The sequence below is a fragment of the Staurois parvus genome, unplaced genomic scaffold (genome assembly GCF_062004578.1).
Source record: "Staurois parvus isolate SC_StPar_1 unplaced genomic scaffold, SC_StPar_1.0 ptg000154l, whole genome shotgun sequence".
NCBI classification, from domain to species: domain Eukaryota; kingdom Metazoa; phylum Chordata; class Amphibia; order Anura; family Ranidae; genus Staurois; species Staurois parvus.
In genome coordinates this window covers 11,942,031-11,969,129 of record NW_028317950.1, presented here as the reverse complement: position 1 = coordinate 11,969,129, position 27,099 = coordinate 11,942,031, and the positions used below count along the sequence as shown (strand labels likewise).

The 27,099-nt window shown below is 43.6% G+C and overlaps 1 protein-coding gene across 1 annotated transcript in view; it reads left to right on the top strand.

The window, feature by feature from the left end:
• NPDC1 (neural proliferation, differentiation and control 1) overlaps positions 1-27,099 on the top strand; it is a 195,604-nt gene that overhangs the window by 92,000 nt on the left and 76,505 nt on the right. The window contains exon 2 of the mRNA XM_089675058.1: positions 19,840-19,980. Within this exon, the coding sequence (XP_089531184.1) occupies positions 19,840-19,980 (141 nt within the window). The remainder of the gene's footprint in view (positions 1-19,839; positions 19,981-27,099) is intronic.

The following is a 27,099-nucleotide window of genomic DNA, read 5'->3' as shown; positions in this document are numbered from 1 at the left end:
TAGAACCGGTAGGTATACATGTTTGTTATTTTAGTAAAAAAAAAAAAAAAAACAGGCATCACAGTAGCTAAGTGGTTAGCATTTCCACCCAGCAGCACTAGGATCCTTGGTTCGAATCCCAACCATGGCACTACTGGTCTGGAGTTTGCATGTTCTCCCTGTGCCTTTGTGGGTTTTCTCCAGGTACTTCAGTTTCCTCCCACACCCCAAAGACATGCTGGTAGGATAATTGGCTCCTGTCTAAATTGGCCCTAGTATGTGTATGTATGAAGGTGAGTTAGGCATCTTAGATTGTGTACAATCCTTGAGGGCAGGGATTGATGTGAATGTACAATATAGATGCACACCTCGCTAGTACTGGGTTGGACCCCCTTTTGCGTTCCGAACTGCCTACATTGTTTGTGGCATAGATTCCACAAGGGGTTGGAAACATTCCTCAGAGATTTTGGTCCATATTGACATGATAGCATCACGCAGTTGCTGCAGATTTTTTGGCTGCACGTCCATGATGCAAATCTCCCGTTCCACCACTTCCCAGAGGTGCTCTATTGGATTGAGATCTGGTGACTGTGGAGGCCATTGGAGTACAGTGAACTCCTTGTCATGTTCAAGAAACCAGTTTGAGATGATTTGAGCTTTGTGACATGGTGCATTATCCTGCTGGAAGTAGCCATCAGAAGAGGAGTACACTGTAGTAATGAAGGGATGGACATGGTTCGCAACAATACTCAGGTCATGGCATTTAAACGATGCTCACTTGATACTAAGGGGCCCAAAGTGTGCCAAGAAAATATCCCCCATACCATTTACACCACCAGCCTGGACCGTTGATACAGTGCAGGTTAGCTCCATGTTTTCATGTTGTTTATTCCAATTTCTGACCCTACTATCTTCTATTGTCCAATTTTGATGAGCCTGTGCAAATTGTAGCCTCTGTTTCCTATTCTTGGCTGACAAGAGTGGCACCCGGTGCAGTCTTCTGCTACTGTAGCCCATTTGCTTCAAGGTTCGACGTGTTGTACATTCAGAGATGGTATTCTGCATAGCTTGGTTGTAATAAGTGGTTATTTGAGTTACTGTTGCCATCTCAAACCAGTCTGCCCATTCTCCTCTGACCTATGACATCAACAAGACATTTTTGTCCACACACTGCCGATCACTGGACATTTTTTCTTTTTTTGGACCATTCTCTGTAAACCCTAGAGTTGGTTGTGCATGAAAATCCGAGTAGATCAGCAGTTTTTGAAATACTCAGACCACATTCAAAGTCACTTAAATCCCCTTTCTTCCCCATTCTGATGCTCAGTTTGAACTTAAGCAAGTTGTCTTCCCCTTATCTAGATGCCTAAATGCATTGAGTTGCTGCCATGTGATTGTCTAATTAGCAATTTGTATTACCAAGCAATTGAACAGGTGTACCTAATAAAGAGGCTGGTGAGTGTGTATATGTATTATAAATTGGATAAATTGACGGTGCTAAGTACATGTAATAAATAAAAATATTTAATTTTGCTTTAAGGCAAAAGTATTGGCATATATTAAAAATCCCTAATATGTCCCCCAGGGGGTCAAGTAAGGAAGCACTTCTGATCTGGGCCCCATTGCTGAAATAGTGTGGTTGACAGCTTCCCCCCTTTCTCCCCACTGCTGTCTAAACACTCTGCTATCAAAGAGATAATGAGGGCAAATTGACAGTGCTTGTCTCTGGCAGATGGCATACACTGGAGACGAGCGTTGCCATTCAGCACAGCAGGGGATGGGGTCAGCTCTGTTCACAACACATGCACTAATAGAGATAACTGAGCACCATGTGGCTGTGCGATCTCCCTGCTGGTGCTGTGTATGTTTAGGCAGCCAGCAGATAGACCACACAGCCCTGCAGCTCTGACTGATCTTTTACTATTGTGAATGATTAATCAGTGCTAGCAGGGTAAGTTTATACACAAAACCCATTTTTAGAGAGAGATTGTGTTGACTGTGCTGGCTGTACCAACCCCATGGGAATGCTCACAAATTGGGCTTCAGCCTGGGAGGCAGCTCCAGCCAGGATATAGAATTTGGTTTTCAGTACACAACAGTACTACAGATCAAAACTGGACCATGTGCTTTATGTTATTGGTTCCGTAGGGAATTCAACCAGGATTGTTGTATGTTCTGGTAATATTTCTGTAATTGAGACATTCCTAATGGGTTCTAGTTAGTGACCTACATGTCTTTTCAATCAGGAACTATGGTAATATATTTCTGTAGGTTGGAAATTCTTTTAAAGTATGTTAAAGCAGAACTCCGGGCAAAAACTTCTTTACCTGTTACGGATTGATTTTCTACCTTCTTTGAATATGTCATCCATCTTCTGGTTCACTCAGTAGTTGCTCTGAAATAACCCATTCATTTTTAAATCAAGCCGTTAATTCTCTCTGGTTTCCTGTTTCTAAGACCAGTTGCTTCTATGCCTCCTATTCCCCCAGCCACTGGTCTTGGCACATCCCTTCTGTAGTTCTTTCTCCAAGAAGCAGTGATGTAATTCAATCCCACTTGCAGTGATGGGTGGACTGAGACTGTCAGACACATTCAACATGTACAGGCCTAGTGTACCCACCCACATTCACTACAATTCCTAGTGGTTGATGGGAACTGTAGTTTCCTTTTACTGCAGAGAGAGAAGAGAGGATATAATGTAATCCCTGCTGTTACACCTCCTTCTTGGCAGAGCAGATCCTGTTATCTTTTAATTTACAGAGTTGAGGTCATGAACATTCAATTCAACTTTTTTCCTAAATGATTAGGTTTGTCAAATGTTATTAACGGTTTGGTGTAGAGTGTACTAATGGGTGTTTTTTTTTTTTTTTTGCCTATCCTGGAGTCCTTCTTTAAGCCCAAAGGGTTTTTTTTTTCAGTTGTGTATATGGGATGTCTTTCTGTGAACATCCCATTGTTCCCTGAACATGGCTTAGACAAAGCTCCTTGGCAGCTAGGAAAATGAACCCTTCCCACTGGGCACAGAACATAACAAAACATGATGGGTAATGAATACTACCAACAAAGTTTCTCTCTGCCTCTCATTATCAGATCTTTTAGCTAGGTAACATTATTCCTTAAAATGGTGCACGTGGCATGGTAATTGGTCTATTACACGGGGATCATTGTATTTATTTTCTAAAGCCAGCAATTTTCTCTGATCCAGGGAATTGATCTGCTAATTAACATTTCGTTGCTCGGCATTGGTGGCCTCCTCTGTTGAGTTTCAATGTAAGGCGATGTTGGACTGAGTCAGTTAGCAAATGGTTAACGTACAACCGTGTGAAAAATAAATGTCCTCCCCACCTTGTACACGTGAGTAGATTAATGCAGTCTGAGGTTCCTGCATAGCAACACACAGAAGCCCTAAAGGTTGTCATGGTTTCATTGATCCTTATGGTACTGAGAGGTATAAACAAGGTATATACCTTTGATGTACATAAGCCGAGGGCACCCCCTAGCGTTCAAATGTGCTTTTATGACACCTTTCACTGCTATTTTGCTCTTAGAATTCAAATCCGCGATTATAGTTTGTGTTAGTATTTATTTACAGTATATTGTTTAGTACCCAAAGCACATCAGTCTCTGTTGCAGAAGCACAGACAATCCAGTGCTCCCTTCCATAGTTGTAGGCACACGCTCTAAGACCTATTTAGGGAGATGCCAATTAGCCCATTAGGGTCGCCATACATACTTCAATTTGCCTGTCCAATCATTATCAAACTATGTAATATGAGGACCTACTTGATCTATTCAGTCATTCTGTACCCCATCATTTTGCGCTACATAGTTGCTGGTAGAACTTAAAATGGTTGTGAACTTCCAACATGAACTATGAACAAAGCATATCCCTCTATAACATGTGCTTGTCTCAATCCAGAGCACTAAGTGTCATTTCTGTCTGCTGCTTTGTTCCTCTGATATCAGCATGGGTTACTTCTGAGATGTTTTCCTAACAGCAGAGAAAAATGGTGACAGGGGAGTGACCTCCAGCAGAGTGACAGCCTCAGCTCTGTGCCTGTGTGCTGTGTGTGTGGGGGGGGGTTTCTTCCCTCCAATCAGCTCTCAGAGCTCTCCTCACTGAGCTCTTCAGAGTGTAATTTCAGCTCTCCACCCCCTGTTTTCAGAACTCTTAGACAAGCTTTATAAATTCAGCACTTTGAACGGATGTAGAGAAGACAATCTCTAGATAAACAGGTAAAACCTATGTAGAAGGATTTGGTGCATCTCCTGAGGCCATTGTGTTTACTTGTCCTAATTAGCAGCACTAAGTGTCATTTCTGTCTGCTGCTTTGTTCCCTTGCTATCAGTGTCACTTCTGTCAAGTTTTCCTGACACCAAGAGAAAAGTGGTGTCAGGGGAGGGACCGCCAAAAGATCGCCAGCCTCGGCTCTGTTACTCTTTGCTGTGTGGAGTGTTTCCCTTCCCTCCAATCAGCTCTCAGAGCTCTCTTCACTGGGCTCTGCAGAGTGTAACTTCAGCTCTCCACCCCCTTTTTCTGAACGTTTAGACAAGTTTTATAAATTCTGTGTCTGTAGAGAAGACTGCAGATAAACAAGTACAACTTATGTAGGAGGATTTGTTTCATTTTTGTGTATCACCTGAGGCTAGTCATTTCACTGGGTATATGTAAGGGTTTACAACCGCTTAATGGGCTCCTTCACACAATCTACTTTGCTGTGCCCTGTTCATACCACAATGCCATGGTGAGGCACATGTAGCCATAAATGTAAAACAAAGCAGCTTCTATGGAATGCATTCCTAAGGAGGCTCCTTGCTGTTTATAGATGCTGTATTCCGTAGACATAACTGTGATGACAGTTTTGCCCAAGTAGCAGGAAGTCAATATTTCAAAAAAAGTTTGAGCTTCAAGAGCCTGAACAGGCATTACCCCCGGTTCACATATATGCGGCCATGCAGGCTACGTTTTGCACAGGCATGAGAGCCCATTCATTTGAATGGACTCCCGTGCCCATGACATGCAAGGAAGAAGTCCCTGCCTTTCTTCTGAAAACGCAGACCGCACGAGAACTTCGGTTCCCAGTATGGTTGCGTTTTCCAGTGCGGGCGGCGTGCCATTAGAATTAATGGCACCCACCCGTGGGTCTGCATTCCTCTCTGTGGGTGGTGTGGCTGCACGGATTTTCATGCAGATCTGCAGCCGCACCACCCGCACATATGTGTACCTAGCCTTAGGAAACAAGACTTGATGTTTACATTGATCATATGTGCAAAAAGTTGGGGCACTAAAGTTGGTTTATGTATTAAAAGTACCTGAAAAACACCCTTCTATGTAAGTCTGTAGCCAGAGATGTAGATTGTGACCTCCATCGAGGGGGTGGTGACTGATATGAATGGTTTTGATGTTCCCTGTAATCCTCCATGGAAGACATGAGATTAGTCGTTTTGGATTTTTCCATATATATTCAGACTTCAATTGATCAAGGCATTTTGTCCAGCTGGTTGGGTTCTTGTTCATTTTCTAGCATGCCATGGGGAACAAAGGCCAGCTGGATTCTGGTTTCCATGGACAATGCAGAATCCTAGATGAAGGTACTTTTAATAAACAAGGAATTGTCTATGTAGAAGTTCTCCATATGGCAGTTGTCTGTCATTCCCCATCTTCTCTCTGGGGACTGGTACACGTGTCTTTCTCCGTGTGTTCCTGAGCGAATCCACGTGATTCTCTGAAGGTCGACAGGCTGCATGTGCTCTCTCTGTCTCCTCTTCATCCTTTGTGGATTGCAGCAATAAAAGCTGAATGCAGAGATACATGATTGTCTGTATTTAGATGCACTTCTTCTCCCGAACGCCGCATCTGCCAATAAATAGAACCTGTCACTCACAACCAGACTATCCATCCAGCATCTGGAAGTGGTCCTAGTGTCAGTGGAGAGCCCAGATTTGCAGCATCCTGTATGTTGAATTGCTCCAGGTCTTGCACATTTTTCAGGTGTCTTAAACACTGGATGAGATCCTCGACTGTGCCAAGTTTTTTGCCATTCCAGCAGGTTCCCTTTAACCAGTCAGCTTATTATGGCTTCACAATCCTAGTGCTGCATGTCCTAAGAGCAGAGTTTCCAGTACTGGACAAGATGCCTCTGCAGTAGAAGAGGGGTTAATTAGTGTTAGCGCTTTAGGGTAAGACTGAATCTCCATCAACTTTTCTGATGCTGATAATGTCCCCATTGTTAATTTCTTCAATCAGATTTGGTATAGCAATAAATACCTGACAGATTCCAACACTGCTCAACTCTGTCCAAAAAAATGTCTGAAGTTACGCTGTAAAAGAAGCTGTGTACTCAGTAAGTGATTAAATCAGCTGCTGAAAGTGCTTAGAGAAAGGGATATTAAATCCTATGTTCTAGTTTAGGTTGGTACCACGATGGCTGCCACGTTTCCTGTTTCAGGGTGGCTCCTTTCTTTTGCAGCATCCTATGGAGCCATCCTATCATGCAAGAAGAGTTGTGTTTCGATACACTGTGTATCAATAGGATTGCACAGCCTTGTATCCTAGGATGGCAAGACACTCCCCTGCTTCTCCCTTCTTCAAGCTAACAGACTGGCCCCTGTTAACACTTTCCTGTGAAGACTGGAAGTTCAGGAAAGCAACACTGACAGAACAAGAGCCAGCAGCACTGCATTTTGCAAATTGCAAGTGTTGGGGTAAGAAGATTACCAAATAGTTTTGGGGTTTTTTTTTATTGTGCTCAGTGAGTTAAAATAAAGAATGTTGAGGGTTTAATAGAAGATGGTTAAGTATTAGGGGTCTTTTAGTATAATGGATACTCTTTTGCAATAATATTGTTCTTGGCATTAGGAACCTTGTGTCATATATACCAACACAGAACGGTTATCACGTATTTCCTAGACACCGATAATACAGTTGTGTTCAAAATAATAGCAGTCAGACATCACTAACCTGACCAATCATTGTTTTTGGTAGAAATGATATTTCTACATGGCAAATAATTTATTAGCAGGTGTAGTAGAGTAATAGAAATCCAACAGACCCAACAGTCATGACATGCATGCTGCTGATTCTGTGTAATTGAATCACTAATTGAAAGGGGCATGTTCAAAATAATAGCAGTGTGGAGTTCTATTAGTGAGGTCATTCATTCTTTGAAAAACAGGTGGCAAATATTGCCCTTATTTAAGGAAGGAAGGCAGCAAATGTTGTACATGCTGGTTACAGTGCACTTCTCCCTGAAATTCTGAGGAAAATGGGTCGTTCCAGACATTGTTCAGAAGAACAGCGTACCTTGATTAAAAAGTTGATTGGAGAGGGGAGAACATATAAAGAAGTGCAGAAAATGATAGGCTGCTCAGCTAAAATGATCGCAAATGCTTTAAAGTGGCAACCAAAACCTGAAAGATGTGGAAGAAAGCGAAAAACTACCATTCAAATGGATAGAAGAATAGCCAAAATGGCAAGGACTCAGCCAACAATCAGCTCCAGGAAGATCAAAGAAGGTCTAAAGTTACCTGTGAGTACTGTTACAATTAGAAGACGCCTATGTGAAGCCAAGCTATCTGCATGAAGCCCCCGCAAAGTCCTACTGTTGAAAAAAAGACGTGCTGAAGAGGTTACAATTTGCCAAAGAGCACATTGACTGGCCTAAAGAGAAATGGCGCAACATTTTGTGGACTGATGAAAGTAAGATTGCTCTTTTTGGGTCTAGTGGCCGGAGACAGTTTGTCAGACGACCCCCAAACACTGAATTCAAGCCACAGTACACTGTGAAGACAGTGAAGCATGGTTGCGCAAGCATCATGATATGGGGATGTTTCTCATACTACGGTGTTGGGCCTATTTATCGCATACCAGGGATCATGGATCAGTTTGAATACATCAGAATACTTGAAGAGGTCATGCTGCCTTATGCTGAAGAGGAAATGCCCTTGAAATGGGTGTTCCAACAAGACAACGACCCCAAACACACCAGTAAACGTGCAACATCTTGGTTCCAGACCAACAAGATTGACGTTATGGAGTGGCCAGCCCAATCTCCGGATCTTAATCCAATAGAAAACTTGTGGGGTGACATCAAAAATGCAGTTTCTGAGGCAAAACCAAGAAATAGAGAAGAACTGTGAAATGTAGTCCAATCATCCTGGGCTGGAATACCTGTTCACAGGTGCCAGAAGTTGGTTGACTCCATGCAACACAGATGTACAGCAGTTCTCAGAAACAGTGCTTATACAACTAAATATTCATTAAGTGATTCAAAGGAAAGCAAAATCTTCAAACATTTTTCAGTTTATATAGTGAATGTTTGAGTTTGTAAAGAAGAATACAAACACTGCTATTTTTTTTTTGGAAAAGTCTAATATTCACTTTTGTTCAATTTTTTTAGAGGAACAACACAAATTTGATATATTTTTCTTCATGTTTTGATTTGGAATAGAATGTGTAGTGTTCCCAATGCATTTGTGTGTATGGAAATAAAAGCTATTAGAGGGATTTTGAGCTTTATTCACTTTTTTCAACTCACTGCTATTATTTTGAACACAACTGTATATCTTGGTGGATAAATGAAACCTGGATGAAAAACATGGTGTCATTCATAACAACCAGTCATCTTTTTCTTTCATTTACTAAGGCTGGCCTTACATTGATCATTTTTTTCGTTCAACCGACAGGCTGAACAAAAAAAAAAAATTACCCAATTCCCCCATTCACACATTCGCTGTTGATGAAAGAATCGGTCCCGCTGAGCTATTGTATTCTGCTGGCAAGGGAGCCTTCCCTGCCTTGAGAATACAATGATTAGTGCTGCCGGCTATAGCCGGCGGCACTGATCATAAGAAAAAACCTGACAGGCTGCTTTTACACAAGTTGATCAAGTTGGTCAACATGTGTACAACCAGCTAGTCCATACATGGATCAAAATGAGGCACATCCCTGCAAAACCGGGCAAATTTCAATCTATGTTTGGCCAACTTAAGCTTCATGTGAATTAAACACATGGCCATCATGATATAATGCCTTCTAAAGCCAGCTATACATGGATCAAAATTCAGCTGGTTCAGGAGGGACCAGCCGAGGTTTGATCCATGTATGGGCAGGCTGAGTCTACCCAAGTCGATCCATCGATCAACTTTGGTACAACCACACTGCCAAATTTTTGTATATACTTTTACTGCCGGCGGCTATAGCTGTTAGCAGTAATCATCTGCCAGCCAGAAAGGCTTCCCAACTGTGTTGATGGGGGAATCGTGCAATTTTCTTTCCTTCCACCTGTATTCCAGGTCAATGACTCACGTATTGAAGCTGAAGGAGCAGCTGATTGCCAGGCCACTAGCATTTCCAGTAGGAATCAGCAGTGGCAGTCAATGTATTTTGATAGGTTTCCTTTAAATCTTAGAGATGACTGGGTCCTTCATTTCAGTTTCCTTGTCAAGGTCTCTAGTGTTGAGCGTGAATTCAGTATCACATGTCTCTCTTGTTCGTGAAGAACATGATGGGTAATGAGTCTCCTGTAGCAATAATTTTGGCATATGGAAAGATCGGAGCCTGGCTAATTTTGCTAACATGCTAATGAGATGTCAGGAGAGAGTTCTCATCTGCCACAGTGGAGTGCGGTGCATTGCTCCTGTAATTGTTTTCATCAGAGTCAAGAGCATAAATATTACTGAACAATTAGACTTCTCTTAGAATTCTGGTTGGGTGTTTTGTCTCTATTATAAGCTCCTCAGCTCAGATTTGGAGGATTTGCTTTATTTGCAACATCTATTCGTTTTTTAGCTATCTTCTGCAGTGCTGTACAAAGTAAGGACACATAGGTGGTAGAATGTGAAACAATAGTAAGGGAAGAGCTTTTCTCAATCCCTTAACAGAAGGCATACACAGCACAGCAAAGGGAGATAGGACTTGTGTTGCAGAAAGTAGCTAAAGAAAATCCTGTGTTGGATAACAGGTGTCGTATGTTTTTCTATAAACGTCAGTCTTCATGGCGTGTTTAAAGGGGTTGACATTTGGAGAATGTCTGATGGTCTGTAAAAGGGTGTTCAGAGGAAGGAGCAGCACGAGAGACGTCCTATAGAGATAACTGAGAAGCTTTGACTAGGGAGTGGAACAAAAGTTGTACTTGGGTGTATAGAGTACCTGAAGACTTTGAATAAGAGGAAGTTCACACTTTACCCATAGACAGGACATGACTGTCACTCAGCTGGTCAGTGACTTGACTTGTTTGTGCTGAAGACCACGCTGGACTGACTGGATCAGTCACTGTTCGTAGGTGGGTGGTTGTATAGGTGGGTAGGGAGATGTCTCTCCAGTCAGTTGTGGATACTGGTGGTAAACCCTCTTGGGGTTTGGGCTGCTGCCTTTCTGGTACGGCCTTAGACTTGGAATAATAGGAAAGAAGGAGCGCCCAATGTCCAAAAGAATGCATTTTTGCTGGTAGATTAACAGGCGTTTATTGAGAATAATGACAAGTACATCAAACCAAAGCATTTCAGGAGGAAAGAGTCTCCTTTTTTCAAGGCTGTTGCGTGCTATTAAATGGGAAAGATTCCCACGATGGTTATATATTTTCCAGGTTTCGGAGTGCCCTGAAGAAGGGAGAGTCTTTCCTCCCAAAATGCTTTGGTTTTGGTTGATGTACTTGTTATTAGTCTCAATAAATGCCTCTGAATCTAACAGCAAAAGTGCATTCTTTTGGACATCGGGCGCTCCTTCTTTCCTATTATTCAAAGTGACTTGACATGGAATTGAAAGTTGTATGCTTCATCAGTGCTATGCTTAGATATGCTTTTTAAAACAATTCATACCATTAACATAAAATCTTTGCTTTACAGATAAATATTTTTATACAGGGCGTGCCCATAGCAATGGTGTCAAAGCCCCTTATAGCTTTTGCAAAGAGAGAGCAAGAGCAGAAGTGGTTTGCCATCAGACAAAGACCTTTTTATTAATAAACAGTGAATGCAGCCATCTTATTACAGCAGAGGGGGAGGGGGAAGAAGACACTCTCTAAGTCAGTGTTTCTCAACCTTTTTTCAGTCAAGGCACCCTTTAAAATTATGGATAGTCCCGAGGCACTCTTTAAAATTTTGGACAGTCTTTAGGCACCCCAACTGTTCTAATAGTTTTATATAATGCAGCAATATCCACATGTGTGGGACACCCAACATTAGAGGGGATTTATTCTTCCAAAGCAAATACACTTTTGAACACTAAGTAGTATTCCAGTGTTTCTCTTCTCCGTCAGTTTATCTCCATCACTGAGCTAATGTGACCCCAGCACTGATGGAGAGGGACAGGGGAGGGTCATACTAGGATGCTGTGCAGGCAGCTAATATTCTCCTTACCAACTGATGATGCCATTGGTTGTCAGGACGCCAGCGGTTAGAAGGTTGTAATGAAAAACAATGAAAACCTGTGGCTTTGTGTAACTAAAAGGCAGGCTTGTTCCACCCGTTGGCTTGTATACAAGTTTTGGGCAATTTTTAGACATTTTGCCAAGGCACCCCTGAAGAAACCTGAACGCACCCCAGGTTTCCTGGGCACCTTGGTTGAGAAAGGCTGCTCTAAGTCAGTGGTCTCCAAACTGCGGCCCTTTACTTGCTTTTATCCGGCACTTGGGGCACTATTTCATCCACTAATACCAATCAACAAAGGGGCATAATTCTCTCCACTGAAACCAATGGTGGGACACAATTCCTACCAATGACACCAACAATGGGGCAAATGACATGACACCAAAGATGGGGTATTGTTTTTTCCAAGTGACTTTGGGATCTTTCCTACTCTCAATGACTGCAGTCCGGCCCCTCTAAAGCCTGAAAGACAGTAAACTGGCCCTTTGTTTAGAAAGCTTGGAGACCCCTGCTCTAAGTCATTCAGTTGTGCATATAAATTGGAGCTTGTGCTTCTGAGCTCAGCGCATCAGCTAAAGATAGATAAGGGCATGGTGTGGACTGTATTTTCAGCTTTCAGTACCATCACACTTTGAATGACAATTGCACGGTCATGCAACACTGTACCCATATGAATTTTTTAGCATTTTTTTGAGACAGATAAAACTTTATTTTGGAGGTATTTATTCGCCACTGGGATTTTTATTTTTTTGCTATATAAATGAAAATGTAAACAAATTTTGAAAAAAGTGTTTTCCTTATAACATTTTGCAAATAAATAATCTTTCTTCATAAATCTTGGCCAAAATGTATTCATTTATCTTTTTAGTAAAAATAAAAAAAAACCCAAATTAGTTTATAACCAATAATTATAGTTTTTCAAAATTTATATTTTACATTTTTAATGTATTTTTTTATATTATTATTTATGTTTTGTTTGTTTTTTAACATACTGTCACCCTAGCAGTACAGTGTCACCATAGTGACACTGTACTACTTGTGGGGGGTGATGAAGATTTTTTTTTTTTTCACACTGATTGCTTTTACACCCGCAAAGGCTGTAAAAGCAATCATTTTTCCTTCTCTCTGGCTTTATTCTTGCAGCCATTGAGAAATACTGTGAGAGCTGTGATTGGTCACAGCTTGTCACATGGTACAAGGCTGTTGTGAATAGCCTTGTACCATGTGACCTCTGTGATCATTCACAGATTTCACTAGTAGTAAGCAATGATGTCAGAAGTGACATCTTGCTTACTACTATTGATGTGATCACCGATTGGCCAATCAGTGACCACATGATCAGGACATCACATAGAGGTCCCGTACAGCGATCCCAGGGAGCGCGCACAGGCTGTAAATGCGGGCGCTGTTTATGAACAGCAACCCGCTCCTGCACTGCTCCCGTCCGCCCGTTTTATGTACATGGGCCCGACGGGAAGTAGTTAGAGTAAATCCACTTTTGTTAAAAAAAAAAAAAAAATTCCATCTCGGCGATCAATGTACATTAGAAGGATTTTAACAAACGTTGTTGCAGATTCCTACTTGTGTCTGTTGTGAATAAATAGCTATTTGTTTGACCTTGCCCTTTGCAGAATGATTCTGAATGCTATGGTCTGATTCATTATAATTAGCAGGTGCACTCTCTGTGTTCTGATGAGAAAAGTTGCAGCGTCTGCATCCCTTAGAAGTAATGAACCCTTAACCACTTCCTGAATGCGCTATAACCAAAAGACAGCTACAGCGCGGTCAGCTAGATGGCCATGGATGTCCTCCCAGAAACACCCCCCCCCCCCCGTGCTCTCCCTAGGGCGATCTGTGATTGCTGTGTCCTTACTGATCATATGTCCAAGTAAAGAGCAAATCAGAGCCGCCTTTTACATGTAACCAGCTTTGCTCAATTGTCTTCCACAAAAGTGGAGTTACCCTTTGGGTTATGTTTTTGTCCCTATTGAGTTCCATGTGTAGAAAAGCAGTTCTGACGTCTATGGACACATGCCCTAACCTTGCTGTTTTCAGATGCTGCTCTCTAGGTACCCCACCAAAGAGTTAAAGGCCTCCGAGCATCACCAGCTGCCAATAACTCAGCTCTTTCGCCTGGCACTGAAACATGAGGCTTTGCTGCTGAGAGTTCCCCATCTCCAGAAGACACAAGACAGATGCTTGCTGTGTAACAGACTCATTTATTGGATCGCCTCTTGTCTCTGCAAAGAACACCATACTGCCGCAGGCGTGGGTGGGAAAATGGCGTCCGAAGTAGATTCTGTGTGACTGCCCAGAGTGATGCAGTAATATATATGGATAAATCTCAGATCTGTTCATCAGAGCTCCTTATGTACTCCTCACTTCTTATGATGGTGTACATTTTCATTTGCAGACTTCATTTACATTCAAGGTTTACTCTCTGGCTGCTGGAGTCACACCAACCTAATCTGAACACGAAACCTCAGGCCAACATAAAAAAAATATTCTTTAAAGCTGGAAATGGAAAAAATACCCTTGTTGTGGAGTTCCTCAAGCAGTGGAAGGATTAAATGCTTCCCCCTCAGCCCCTTGTCATCAGCATTCTGGTCAGTGGTCCCAGCTATGACATCATCATATGCATTGAAAGACCATCAGTCCTGCATTGTACATGAGGACACCAAAGGGCCTGTTCACAATCCAGAACATCAGAGGGGTAAGTGCTGACTTCTAGAGGAACAAAGGATAAGAGAAGTAAAATTGCTTGCCAGGGGAACCCCACTGCAATGTGTTTTTATTTATTTATATATATATATATATACACATTGAAAACACATCAGATCTCAGTGCAGAAAAATATCATGCTGGATACTGATATGGACTGGATAATGTGTTGGGAACGTTAGGATGCCCCATCCTTTGATCAAAGTGAAAATTATCAACCTACAGAGGACTGAATTCAAAGACACCCCAAAAATCAAAGTGAAAAAATTATGCAGCAGGCTGGTCCATTTTTCTGAAATTTCATTGCAGCAACTCAAAATAGTACTCAGTAGTTTGTATGGCCCCCATGTGCTTGTATGCATGTCTGACAACGTCGGGGCATGCTCCTAATGAGACATCGGATGGTGTCCTGGGGTATTTCCTCCCAGATCTGGAGCAGGGCATCACTGAGCTCTTGGACAGTCTGAGGTGCAACCTGGCAGCATCTGATGGACTAAAACATGATATCCCAGACTTGTTCTATTGGATGTAGGTCAGGCGTGGGGGCCATTCAATGGTATTAATTCCTTCATCCTCCAGAAACTGCCTGCATACTCTCGCCACATGAGGCCAGGAATTGTTGTGCACCAGGAGGAACCCAGGACCCCCTGCGCCAGCGTAGGGTCTGACAATGGGTCCAAGGATTTCATCCCGGTACCTAATGGCAGTCAGGGTGCCATTGTCCAGCCTGTAGAGGTCTTTACGTCCCTCCATGGATATGCCTCCCCAGACCATCACTGACCCAACACCAAAATGGTCATGCTGAATGATGTTACAGGCAGCATATCATTCTCCACAGCTTCTCCAGACCTTTTCACATCTCTCATGTGCCCAGGGTGAACCTTCTCTCATCTGTGAAAAGCACAGGGCACCAGTTGCAGACCTGCCAATTCTGGTGTTCAATGGCAAATACCAATCGAGCTCTATGGTGCCAAGCAGTGAGTGCAGGGCCCACTAGAGGATGTCAGGCCACCCTCATGAAGTCTGTTTCTGATTGTTTGGTCAGAGTCATTTAAACCAGTGGCCTGCTGGAGGTCATTTTGTAGGCCTCTAGCAGTGCTCATCCTGTTCCTCCTTGCACAAAGGAACAGATACTGGCCTTGCTGATGTGTTAAGGACCTTCTACGACCCTGTCCAGCTCTCCTAGAGTAACTGCCTGTCTCCTGGAATCTTGTCCATGCTCTTGAGACTGTGCTGGGAGACACCACAAACCTTCTGGCAATGACACGTATTGATGTGCCATCCTGGAGGAGTTGGACTGCCTGTGCAACCTCTGTAGGGTCCAGGTATCGCCTCATGCTACATATAGTGACACTGACCCTAGGCAAATGCAAAACTAGTGAAAAACAGTCAGAAAAGATGAGTAGGGAAATAAATGTCAGTGGTCTCCACCTGTGAAACCTTCCTGTTTTGGGGGTCATCTCATTGCCCATCCAGTGCACCTGTTGTTAATTTCATTAACACCAAAGCAGCTGAAACTGATTGACAACCCCCTCTGCTACTTAACTTGACCAGATCAATATCCCAGGAGTTTAATTGACTTGATGCTATACTCTGATAAATAATATAGTGCACTCATAATGTATTTAGACCCCTTCACTTTTTTCAGTTCTCGCCCGGCCAATAGCAAAATAATGGTCGACAGGACTCTCAGTGATCCTGGTGGGCACCATTTTATGCCCTCCTTGATCACGCCTCACACATGCCCGCGGGGCCACACTGTAGCGAGATCTGTCACTGGCTGTGTCTGACTATGATGAGCAATCATAATGTGTACAAAAAAAAAAATACTAATCCCGTCTCCAAAGTAGTACAATGTTATTATGGTAACATTATACTACTCTGGTCACAGTGGGTTATGAAAAAAAAATCATTAAAAAAAAAAAGTAATATAAAAAAAATACAAAAGTAGAAAAATTGGAAAAATATTTTTTTTATTTCGTACTGTAACCAGTTAGTGTTCCTGATTAGCATCACACTAGTTATATGATGACGCTGTGCTGCACTGGTGACAGTATGTAAAAAATAGAAAAAACTCGCCATGCCTCTTGCTAAATACCTCAGACTGTCTACTTTGCACAGAGGGGTCATTTGGGGGATATCTGTACTGTCCTGACATTTTTGGGCCTCAAGAAATTAGATTGGCCGTCAGTACTTCAGCTTTGATCGATTTTAAGATATATACCATAGTTGTTGTCTCTAGAACCTTCCTACAGACTAATAAATACTGATTTATGAAGAACAATTTGACAGAAAACAGAAACAAAGAAAAATGTGTTTTTTGTTTTTTTTTTAAATTTTCGGTTTAAATTGATAAAAATGTAGTTTGGGTACAGCATTGCATGACCAGGTAATTGTCATTCAAAGTACGAGAGCACTGGAAGCTGAAAATTGACTTGGCAGGAAGGGGGTAAAAGTGCCCGGTATTGAAGTGGTTGAATTAAACTTTTTCACATTAATCTACACTCAGTACCCCATGATGACAAAGTGGAAACAGGATTTTATATATGTCTGTGAATTTTTATTAAAAATAAAAAATTTAAATATCACATTGACATAAGTATTCAGACCCTTTGCAACAACACTTGAAATTTAGCTCAGGTGCCTCACTTTTCTCTTGATCGTTGCTGAGATTTTTCTACGCCTTGACTGGAATCCACCTGTGGTGAAAGGGACAATGCATACTGTATCCGCGCAAAAGCCATGAGGTCATGAAGCCATGTAGAGCTCAGAGACAGGATTATTGTAAGGCAAAGATTTGGGGAAGGCAATGAAAAAAAAATTCTGCACTGAAAGTTCCCAAGATCGCAGTGGCCTCCATAATTCTCAAATGGAAGAAGTTTGGCACAACCAGGACTCTTCCAACAGCTGTCACCTAGGCAAACTGAGCAATCGGGGAAAAGGGCTTTATAGCACATGAAAGCCTGCATGGAGTTTGCAAAAAAAACTAATTATATATTTTCTCTTATTCTTCTTTTCTTTTTTTTTTTTTTTTTACAGTTCAGGCTTTGCTTCATTGTACATATGTTGACAATAAACTTGCCACTGCCCCTGCTTAATATGATAAGTTCACTTTTAGTAACATCTTACAACCATATTTAGGGTGTAATATGTTATGAAAGGACTGGCCCCCGCTCCTCCAAATCCCCCGTTTTGACATCTAGCGGGGGATCTTCTTCCCCCACTAGAAGTCAGTTTTTTAAAAACGTGGCCGTGCAGGGCTCTGTCTGCCCTGCCATGTCATGCATTCACTGAATGAGAAAACTATAGTCCCCTACTGACTTTGCTGCTGTTGGCTTGTAGTGTTCAATGAACTGCCATGGCACTGTTGAGTACTGTGGTAGTTCATTGATTTTTCCTGGCAATGTGTACCTGCTTGTCTGTACAAGGTATGATCAGGATTGGAACACTGACAGTCCGCAGGGGTCTTGAATGGCTGGTGCAATGCTTTGCAGGCTTCCAAACAAAAAATAGTAAATGCTCATTTTCTTGCCTGTAAAAAAATTTACATTATTATTTTTTTTTAAAAAAGGCGAACGTATCCTCTGACTGCAATGCAAAAAAGTGAGGTTCATCTCCTGCCTATGCTGTGCAAAGGATCACAAGACTGGCTGATCAGAATTACAAATCCTTTTTTTTGGGTTCAATTAAAAATGCCATACATGTACAGTGCAGCTCCTGGTACAGAGTAAAGAAGCATGCAGACTGTTTTTATGTTAACCTCTTGCCGACCGCGCATAGCCGAATGACGGCTTCACCGCGGCCGGCCAGTTCTGGGTGGACGTCATATGATGTCCTCCCAGAACACGCTCTCCTGCGCGCCCCAGGGGGCGCGCACCCGGCGATCTCCGTGATCGCTGTGTCCTACGGACACAGCTGATCACGTGATGTGGTAAAAGGCCAATCACAGCGGCCTTTTACCACGTGATCAGCGGTGTCCAATGACACGCTGATCACAGGGAAATGCAAGTGCCGGTTCTCGGCTGCACTTTCCTCACGCTGTCAGATCGTGAGGAAAGTACTGCCGAGAACCGGCAGTTGTCAGAGCGGGGATCGGCACCGATCATCAGGGCACTGATGATCAGTGCCCTGATGATCGGTGCCCAGCAGTGACACCCGCAAGTTCCGCCCAGCAGTGCGCCCACTAGCTCCGCCCACCCGTGCCCAGCAGTGCACCCACCTGTGCCCAGCAGTGCCCCCACCTGTGCCCAGCAGTGCACCCACCTGTGCCACTCTGCAGTGCCACCTACCTGTGCCCAGAAGTGCCACCTACCTGTGCCCAGCAGTGCCACCCACCTGTGCCCACCCACCTGTGCCCACCAGTGCCACCCACCTGTGCCCACCAGTGCCACCCACCTGTGCCCACTCACCAGTGCTGCCCACCAGTGCCACCCACCAGTGCAGCCCAGCAGTGCTGCCAGTCAGTGCCACCAGTCAGTGCCCAGGGGTTGTGCCAGTCAGTGCCGCCAGTCAGTGCCCAGCAGTGATGCCAGTCAGTGCCGTCTATCAGTACCCATAATCAGTGTCACCTATCAGTGCCGCCTATCAGTGCTGCATATCAGTGCCGCCTATCCGTGACCCCTAATTAGTGCTGTCTATCAGTGCCGCCTATCCGTGCCACCTCATTAGTACTGCCTATCAGTGCCCTTTAGTGCTGCCTATCAGTGCCCATCAGTGGCACCTATCAGTGCCCATCAGTGCTGCCTCATCAACGCACATCAGTGAAGGAGAAAAAATACCTGTTTGAAAAATTTTATAAAAGAAACAAATAAACCTTTTTTTTTTTTCAAATTTTTTGCACTTTTTTTATTTATAGCGCAAAAAGTAAAGTGCCCAGTGGCGATTAAATACCACCAAAAGAAAGCTCTATTTGTGAGAAAAAAATGATCAAAATTTCATATGGGTACAATGTTGCATGACCGCGCAATTGTCAATCAAAGTGCGGCAGCGCTGAAAGCTGAAAATTGGCCTGGTAAGGAAGGGGGTATAAGTGCCTGGTAGGCAAGTGGTTAAGGATAAACACAGACGTAAATATTGAATGCTGCATTGCTGTAAAAACAAACCTATGTTCTAAAATTGATACAAATGTAATTTTGTAATGTACTGTAATCTTATTTATTTTAATGAAACTGCAGCTGGTTATTATTTGCTTTGGCTGCTACAATGTTTCAGGTTTCTATTTCCATACAGGATTTTCCAGAATCCTCATCCCCCTGCTCCTGTTTGCCGTGAGATTACAGGCAACCTGTTGCATGGAGTATGGCTTCTTGTTAGCATGTGTTAAAGGGATATGCTGGTGGTGTACTGATTCATACTGCAGCAGTGGCACTGGTGACTTGTAATTATTATTAACCTCCCACATTGCCTTTAATGTGAAGTATTTCAGCACATGGAATGGCCAATCTCACTATATACAGAACAGAAGTTTGTAATGGTCTCTACGGAAATGCTTTTGACAGCAAGGACATTTTTTTTTTTGTGAAAAAGACCAGGGTTTTACTTCTGGATTTGAACTTAGCCTACCATGGCTGTGCTAGGAATGGGGCAGAATTTGCCACTGGGGCCCAGATGGCAGTAAAGACCCAGCTGGGGGTCACACCCTGGCTTACTTTGCCCAAAACAAGTCTTCTTTGGCTGGTGGTGTTCTTCATTGCCAATATTTAATTACTGTATAATCTATAGCTATTGGTTCTGCAGATTATTAAGATGCTGTTTTTTTTTTTTGTTTTTCAGCCATCCTGAAGAAACCCTGTAAAAGTATAGACTGCGCCTTGTACAAAAGAGAACTCTGTCCTGAGGGCTCTTCAGAATGTGGTCGCTGTATCCAAGGCTACGTGGAGGCCAATAATGGCAGATGCGTGCCAGCCAACTCAGGTACTGAAGTCAAATTGTCTGATTTTTTCCTGCGATATTTAGGACCTGATAGGCCAATACGGGCAACAAGAACACTTTACAACACTGGGAATATAATATATATTGTTTGCACGTATACTGAAATAATGGTGATTATGTCATACAAATCCACGAACTTAAGCACAGTGTTTTACCTTGATGAGTGCGTCAGTCTTCCCAGATGTGTGGTTTTAGTTATAGGTGGAGCGTGGCAGAGTCATCCCTTCGCATCTGTCTTAGTATTTAGACACTGAGATGCTTTGGCCACAATTCCTAACTGTGTGTTTTGAGAGTGCAGGGCAATCAGTTCTATCCACAAGTCAAATACAGCTATGTGAAATGGACTTGCGGCCAAAATATTTGTCATTTTGTTCAGCCACTCTTGTAATCTAGACACTTTGGCTAGTCAGTATGGCTAAGCTGGTGCCCTCGTTTTTCTCTTCCGCATGATACAGCTGGGTAGTCAGACCATCCCAGCCTGTGACTAGACCATGAAGGAGCAGAAAGTACACTGATAACATCGTCTCTCTGCTCTCTCTTCTAATTAGAATGAGGGAGGGAGATGAAAAGCAGAAGGTTCCTGATTGGCTCAGAGTTCTGCCTCTCTCTCTCTCTCTCTCTCTCTCTCTCTCTCATGTTGTGTAGGGGGTGACAGGAGGCTGAGATTAGGACATATTCACATTTATATGCTAGTTTTATATAAAAAATATATATAATCATATTTATTAAACACACCTAGAATAAATTGTGTTTCAATATCTGCTTGGATCTCCATGATTACTAGACAAGGTCAGGCAGTGGTAGAGCCTTGAAATTCACATAAGCCTTCACTATTTTTGTCTGAGGTCAGAAGGACCTCTATGGTTTGGGAACATGCTGGTGAATTAAAATCAAGGCAGACAGTTCTGTGATGACTAACTCTGATGTGAGTCCTGTCTGGGTTTTAAAATCTCCTGCATTATACAGAAAGCAAACAAGTGTTTGAAAGCCATCCAAAGTATTGTACAAGTGAAATTATGAGAAAACAATTATACAGATTTTGGGGTGAAGGTGGAACAGATAGTTTACAGTCTAGATCAGGGGGTTTTCAAAGTTTCTAAGCAAAGGGCCAGTTTACGGTCCTTCAGGCATTAGGGGAGCAGGACTGTGACAAGTGGGAGAAGAAAATGCCCCAACATCAGTGACCTATCATTGGTTTAAATGGGAGAAATAGTGCCCCATTGTTGGTATCAGTGGAAGAATAGTGCCTTATTAAAGGTGTCAGTAGGGAAAATGGTGCCCCATCATTGGTGTCAGTTGGTGAAATAGTGCCACAAGGGCCAGATACAGGCAAGCAAAGGGCCACACCAGCCTCTGGGCTGCAATTTGGAGAACATTGGGCTAGAGATTCAGTGGCTGCAAGTCCCAGAAATGGGCACAAGATTTGCTGCTTGCTTTTAATGCTGCTTTTGATCAGTGCTGCAATGGACTTTAATATTGCCCTCTCAGGTCTTTGTAGTGTGTACAGTTCAATAGAATAGGGCTCTCAGGAAAGAGGTTCTCCACTGTGTCCTAGACATGAGGACGAGGTTCTCCACTGTGTCCTAGACATGAGGACGAGGTTCTCCACTGTGTCCAGGACATGAGGACGAGGTTCTCCACTGTGTCCAGGACATGAGGACGAGGTTCTCCACTGTGTCCAGGACATGAGGACGAGGTTCTCCACTGTGTCCAGGACATGAGGACGAGGTTCTCCACTGTGTCCTGGACATGAGGACGAGGTTCTCCACTGTCTCCTGGACATGAGGACGAGGTTCTCCACTGTGTCCTGGACATGAGGACGAGGTTCTCCACTGTGTCCTGGACATGAGGACGAGGTTCTCCACTGTGTCCAGGACATGAGGACGAGGTTCTCCACTGTGTCCAGGACATGAGGACGAGGTTCTCCACTGTGTCCAGGACATGAGGACGAGGTTCTCCACTGTGTCCAGGACATGAGGACGAGGTTCTCCACTGTGTCCAGGACATGAGGACGAGGTTCTCCACTGTGTCCAGGACATGAGGACGAGGTTCTCCACTGTGTCCAGGACATGAGGACGAGGTTCTCCACTGTGTCCTGGACATGAGGACGAGGTTCTCCACTGTGTCCTGGACATGAGGACGAGGTTCTCCACTGTGTCCTGGACATGAGGACGAGGTTCTCCACTGTGTCCTGGACATGAGGACGAGGTTCTCCACTGTGTCCTGGACATGAGGACGAGGTTCTCCACTGTGTCCTGGACATGAGGACGAGGTTCTCCACTGTGTCCTGGACATGAGGACGAGGTTCTCCACTGTGTCCTGGACATGAGGACGAGGTTCTCCACTGTGTCCTGGACATGAGGACGAGGTTCTCCACTGTGTCCTGGACATGAGGACGAGGTTCTCCACTGTGTCCTGGACATGAGGACGAGGTTCTCCACTGTGTCCTGGACATGAGGACGAGGTTCTCCACTGTGTCCTGGACATGAGGACGAGGTTCTCCACTGTGTCCTGGACATGAGGACGAGGTTCTCCACTGTGTCCTGGACATGAGGACGAGGTTCTCCACTGTGTCCTGGACATGAGGACGAGGTTCTCCACTGTGTCCTGGACATGAGGACGAGGTTCTCCACTGTGTCCTGGACATGAGGACGAGGTTCTCCACTGTGTCCTGGACATGAGGACGAGGTTCTCCACTGTGTCCTGGACATGAGGACGAGGTTCTCCACTGTGTCCTGGACATGAGGACGAGGTTCTCCACTGTGTCCTGGACATAGAGATGAGGCTCTGCCCTGTGTCCTGGATATAAGGAGGCTCTGCCCTGTGTCTTGGACTTAAGGAGGAGGCTCTGCCCTGTGTCTTGGACTTAAGGAGGAGGCTCTGCCCTGTGTCTTGGATTTAAGGAGGAGGCTCTGCCCTGTGTCTTGGATTTAAGGAGGAGGCTCTGCCCTGTGTCTTGGATTTAAGGAGGAGGCTCTGCCCTGTGTCTTGGATTTAAGGAGGAGGCTCTGCCCTGTGTCTTGGATTTAAGGAGGAGGCTCTGCCCTGTGTCTTGGATTTAAGGAGGAGGCTCTGCCCTGTGTCTTGGATTTAAGGAGGAGGCTCTGCCCTGTGTCCAGGATATAAGAAGGAGGCTCTGCCCTGTGTCCAGGATATAAGAAGGAGGCTCTGCTCTGTGTTCCATTTATCAGAATAAAATTCTGCATTGTCTGCAATGTGATAGTTTGCATTGGTTGCTGCGCTTCCCTTATTCTGTGCTGGTTTTCAGACCGATGTTTAGACTGTTAGCTGACCACTAGAATGAGGCCACATAAACAAGTGTTTTGTTTAGAGAATAATGAACACTTTTATCATGGGTTTTCATTTTTTCTGTTTTTTCATGTCAGTCAATACAGGATTTTAAATGTTGTTACCAGGATATAATATATTGTCGACAGAAAAGCCTGAATTTATAAACTTCCTAACCTACATATGTGTCCAAAGAGATTGCGGCAGATAGTGGCGTCTCATTATGTCTGTTGGAAATGTGTTATTCATTCCCCTCTATATAGAAGTAATCTGAGCCTGTGGCTGAATTTTGTGATGATTGCAGCATCACTTCTTATCAAAGTTAGCCACTTAGCGACCTCCCCACGGACATTTACTGCAGCAGGGCGGCCACTGTGCGCTGGATCTAGTACAAGATCAGCACTTCCGGGTAGGGCGCATCTGATTTGTTACAGCACAAGCCAATCAGCGGGTCCCGGCCAATGATTGATCGCTGGGAGCCGCTGATTGGTTCTGTGATTCATGGAAGAGAATTACAGAAGAGCTCTGGTAAACAACACAGAGCTCTTTACACTGACAGTTTTTTTATTTCCTACAAAACATGGAAAAAAAACAAGATCACTTAGTAAAAGCACATATTACACAAATTAACACTTGTTAGCACACATTTAACCCCTTTATTGCCTCTAGATGTTAACCCCTTCCCAGCCAGTGTTATTAATACAGTGACAGTTTATAGTATTAGCACTGATCACTGTATTAGGGTCAGTGGCAGTAAGTCATTTCCCCCCAGCGTCAGATTGCCCACTGCACTATCACAGTCCCATTATAAGTCGCTGACCACCGCCATTACTGGAGTAAACGAATATAAATTCCAGTATATATACCATAGCTTGTAGATGCTATAACTTTCACGCAAAACAAATAATATACAATGTAATGCCACCTTGTGGCCATTGTAGCACCGTCACCTCCTGGGTTCACGCCAGACTGGGTACCGTCACAATTACAGAATCGCTTTAATGACTCAAACTGCTAATTGCCTGACAGATGCGCAGAGCAAAATGTGAAATTTGCAAACAAATTGTCATCGACACGTGGGTGTCATTGATCTGATACAGGAGAAGGCATTTTGTGGTTCCCTAGTCCCCTCTGGCAGTGGAACTGGTTGGTTTCATGAGGCTTTAGCATCTCTCTTTGCTTTATAATCAGAAGTCTTTGGTGGGGACAAATCATTCTTGCTGCTCATAGTAACCAATTCACTTGTTGTTTCTAGTGCTGTATAGGAGAATAAAAGGGAGCTCACAGTTGACAATAGCAGCAAAGTCAGTGCTTCCTTTGATGTATGAACGTCAGACATTCCTGGCAGAAAAAATGCCTGGGTGGGCTGTATAGAACTGCCCATATATGCGTGTATGCCTGAAAACTTTTCTAGCTAAATTTTATTCGAGTGGAGAAAATACTGACTGGCAATGCAGATTTCTCTATGTTTTTTAACTGATCTAGTTGCATCGAATGTGTGTACAGGCACGTTGAAAATAACAGTCTGCATTTACATCAAGAAAAAAAAATACCTGTATGAATAAAAATGTTTTTTGAGGTAGCAGTGTGCAAGATGCCATAGGCAGCCCATAGATGATGCGATTTTTCTTTTCTTCCACCATGGATGAAAGGAAAGAAAATCACTCAATTCCCCCATCAGCACAGTCCGGTGGATCAACTTTAGTGCAACCAACCTGCCCATAGATGGAACAAAATGCGGCCAGTTCCACATTTTGATCCTCCCTTTAGCCATCTTAAGGAAGCCCATAGGTGATTTTGATATTCTTTCCTTCCATCATGGGTGGAAGAAATGAAAATCGCTCAATTCCTCCATCAACACAGTCGGTGTTGATGGGGGAATCCCTCCTGCAGCACTATTGTATTCTGATGGTGGGGTGGGGTGGGCGAGGGGGGTATGCAGGGATCCAGAAGTTGGCAGCAATTGTATGCAGAAAAATCTGACCGGCTGGTTATACGCAATTCAGTTGATGGATAGACTTGGGTACAATCAACCTGCCCACACATTGTTCGAAATTTGTCCAGTCCCTGCTGAACAGAAGGATTTCAATCCATGTGTGGCAGGTTTAGAGATTTATAAACACAGCCAAGTGCACAGGCACCAGGATTTACATAATTGTGTTATTTCTCAGCCAGCATCTCTTTCCAGGGAGTAGATAGTGGGCAAGATGGACAACAAAGATGGCTCCTTCCTTCTGCAGAGAAAAGCAGATGAAGAAATTGTCAGGAAGAGTCCTGTGATGTCTACCAGAGATGATAAACCTCGAAGAGTCAGGAATCATGGGAGAGAGATCTTACTGTTGGGGCATTCAGGAGCTAGAAGAAGTCAGGGGCTGGCTCAGCCCACCAATAACCAAAATGTTTTCTGGACTGAAATATTTTTTATATTGTTAAGCTACCTATAGATGGATCAAAATTTGGCTGGCTCAGCAGGAACCAGCCGAATTTTGATCCATGTATGGGCCCTGTGGTTGTACAGAACTCAGATCTACTGATTTGACTTCTGTACAACTGCCCTGCTGGAAAATTTCATTTTGATCTAGCACTGCAGGCTATAGCCTGCGGTGCTGATCTGTGTATTCTGATAGCAGGGAAGTCTCCCCGCTGTCAGAATACAAAGACACAACGAGAGTATTCCCCCATCCAGCTCGATTGTGGAATCCTCTTGGGAATCGGGTCAGTTTTTTTTTCAGTCAACCTGCTGGCTGGCCATCTATGGCCAGCTTAAGACTTCCATGCTGGACTGCTAGATTTACCAGCTAGCAGGATGTGCTGATGCTTGTTATTCTGCAGCATCTGGAAAACTGCGGGTTCCCTCAAGTTGTTATCCTGTGTTTGGCTCCAGAAGCACAATTAGCTTAACATGGAAGATTCGAAGCCATTGTCCCAGGTTATGTATTATGAATTGATAGGATTATAGTGTTCCTGGGCGTTGGAGGCACAACAGCACCATGAAACATTAATGAGAACCTGTCTTTGTTCTCCATCTGTCTCTCATAGCCGGGAGATATGTGGAGGCCCTAACCCATCCCAAAGGATTTAGCTGTGGTTCAGTCAGTACAAACTTTACAGTGGTAGTTTTTCAATAGTTCTCATCTTCTAAAAACATTCAAATTGGCTGCAAAGAAAATATATACACTATATTGCCAAAAGTATTGGGACAGCCCTACAAATCATTGAATTCAGGTGTTCCAATCACCTCCATGACCACAGGTGTTTAAAATCAAGCACCTAGGCATGCAGACTACTTCTATAAATATTTGTGAAAGAATAGATTTCTCTCAGGAGCTCAGTGATTTCAAGCGTGGTACCATGATAGGTTGCCACCTGTGCAATAAATCCATCTGTGAAATTGCCTACTAAATATTCCACAGTCAACTGTTAGTGGTATTATAACAAAATGGAAGTAACTGGGAACAACAGCAACTCAGCCACCAAGTGGTAGGCCACGTATAATGACAGAAGGGGGTCAGCGCATGCTAAAACGCACAGTGCACAGAAGTCGACAACTGTCTGCAGAGTCAATAGCTAAAGACCTCCAAATTTCAAGTGGCCTCAGATTAGCACAACACCAGTGCATAGAGAGCTTCATAGAATGGATTTCCATAGCCAAGCAGCTGCATCCAAGCCTTACATCACCAAGTGCAATGCAAAGCGTTGGATGCAGTGGTGTAAAGCATGCCGCTACTGGCAGTGGAAACTTTATTTCTGGAATGATGAATCACACTTCCCTGTCTGGCAATCCGATGGACTTGTCTGGCTTTGGCGGTTGCC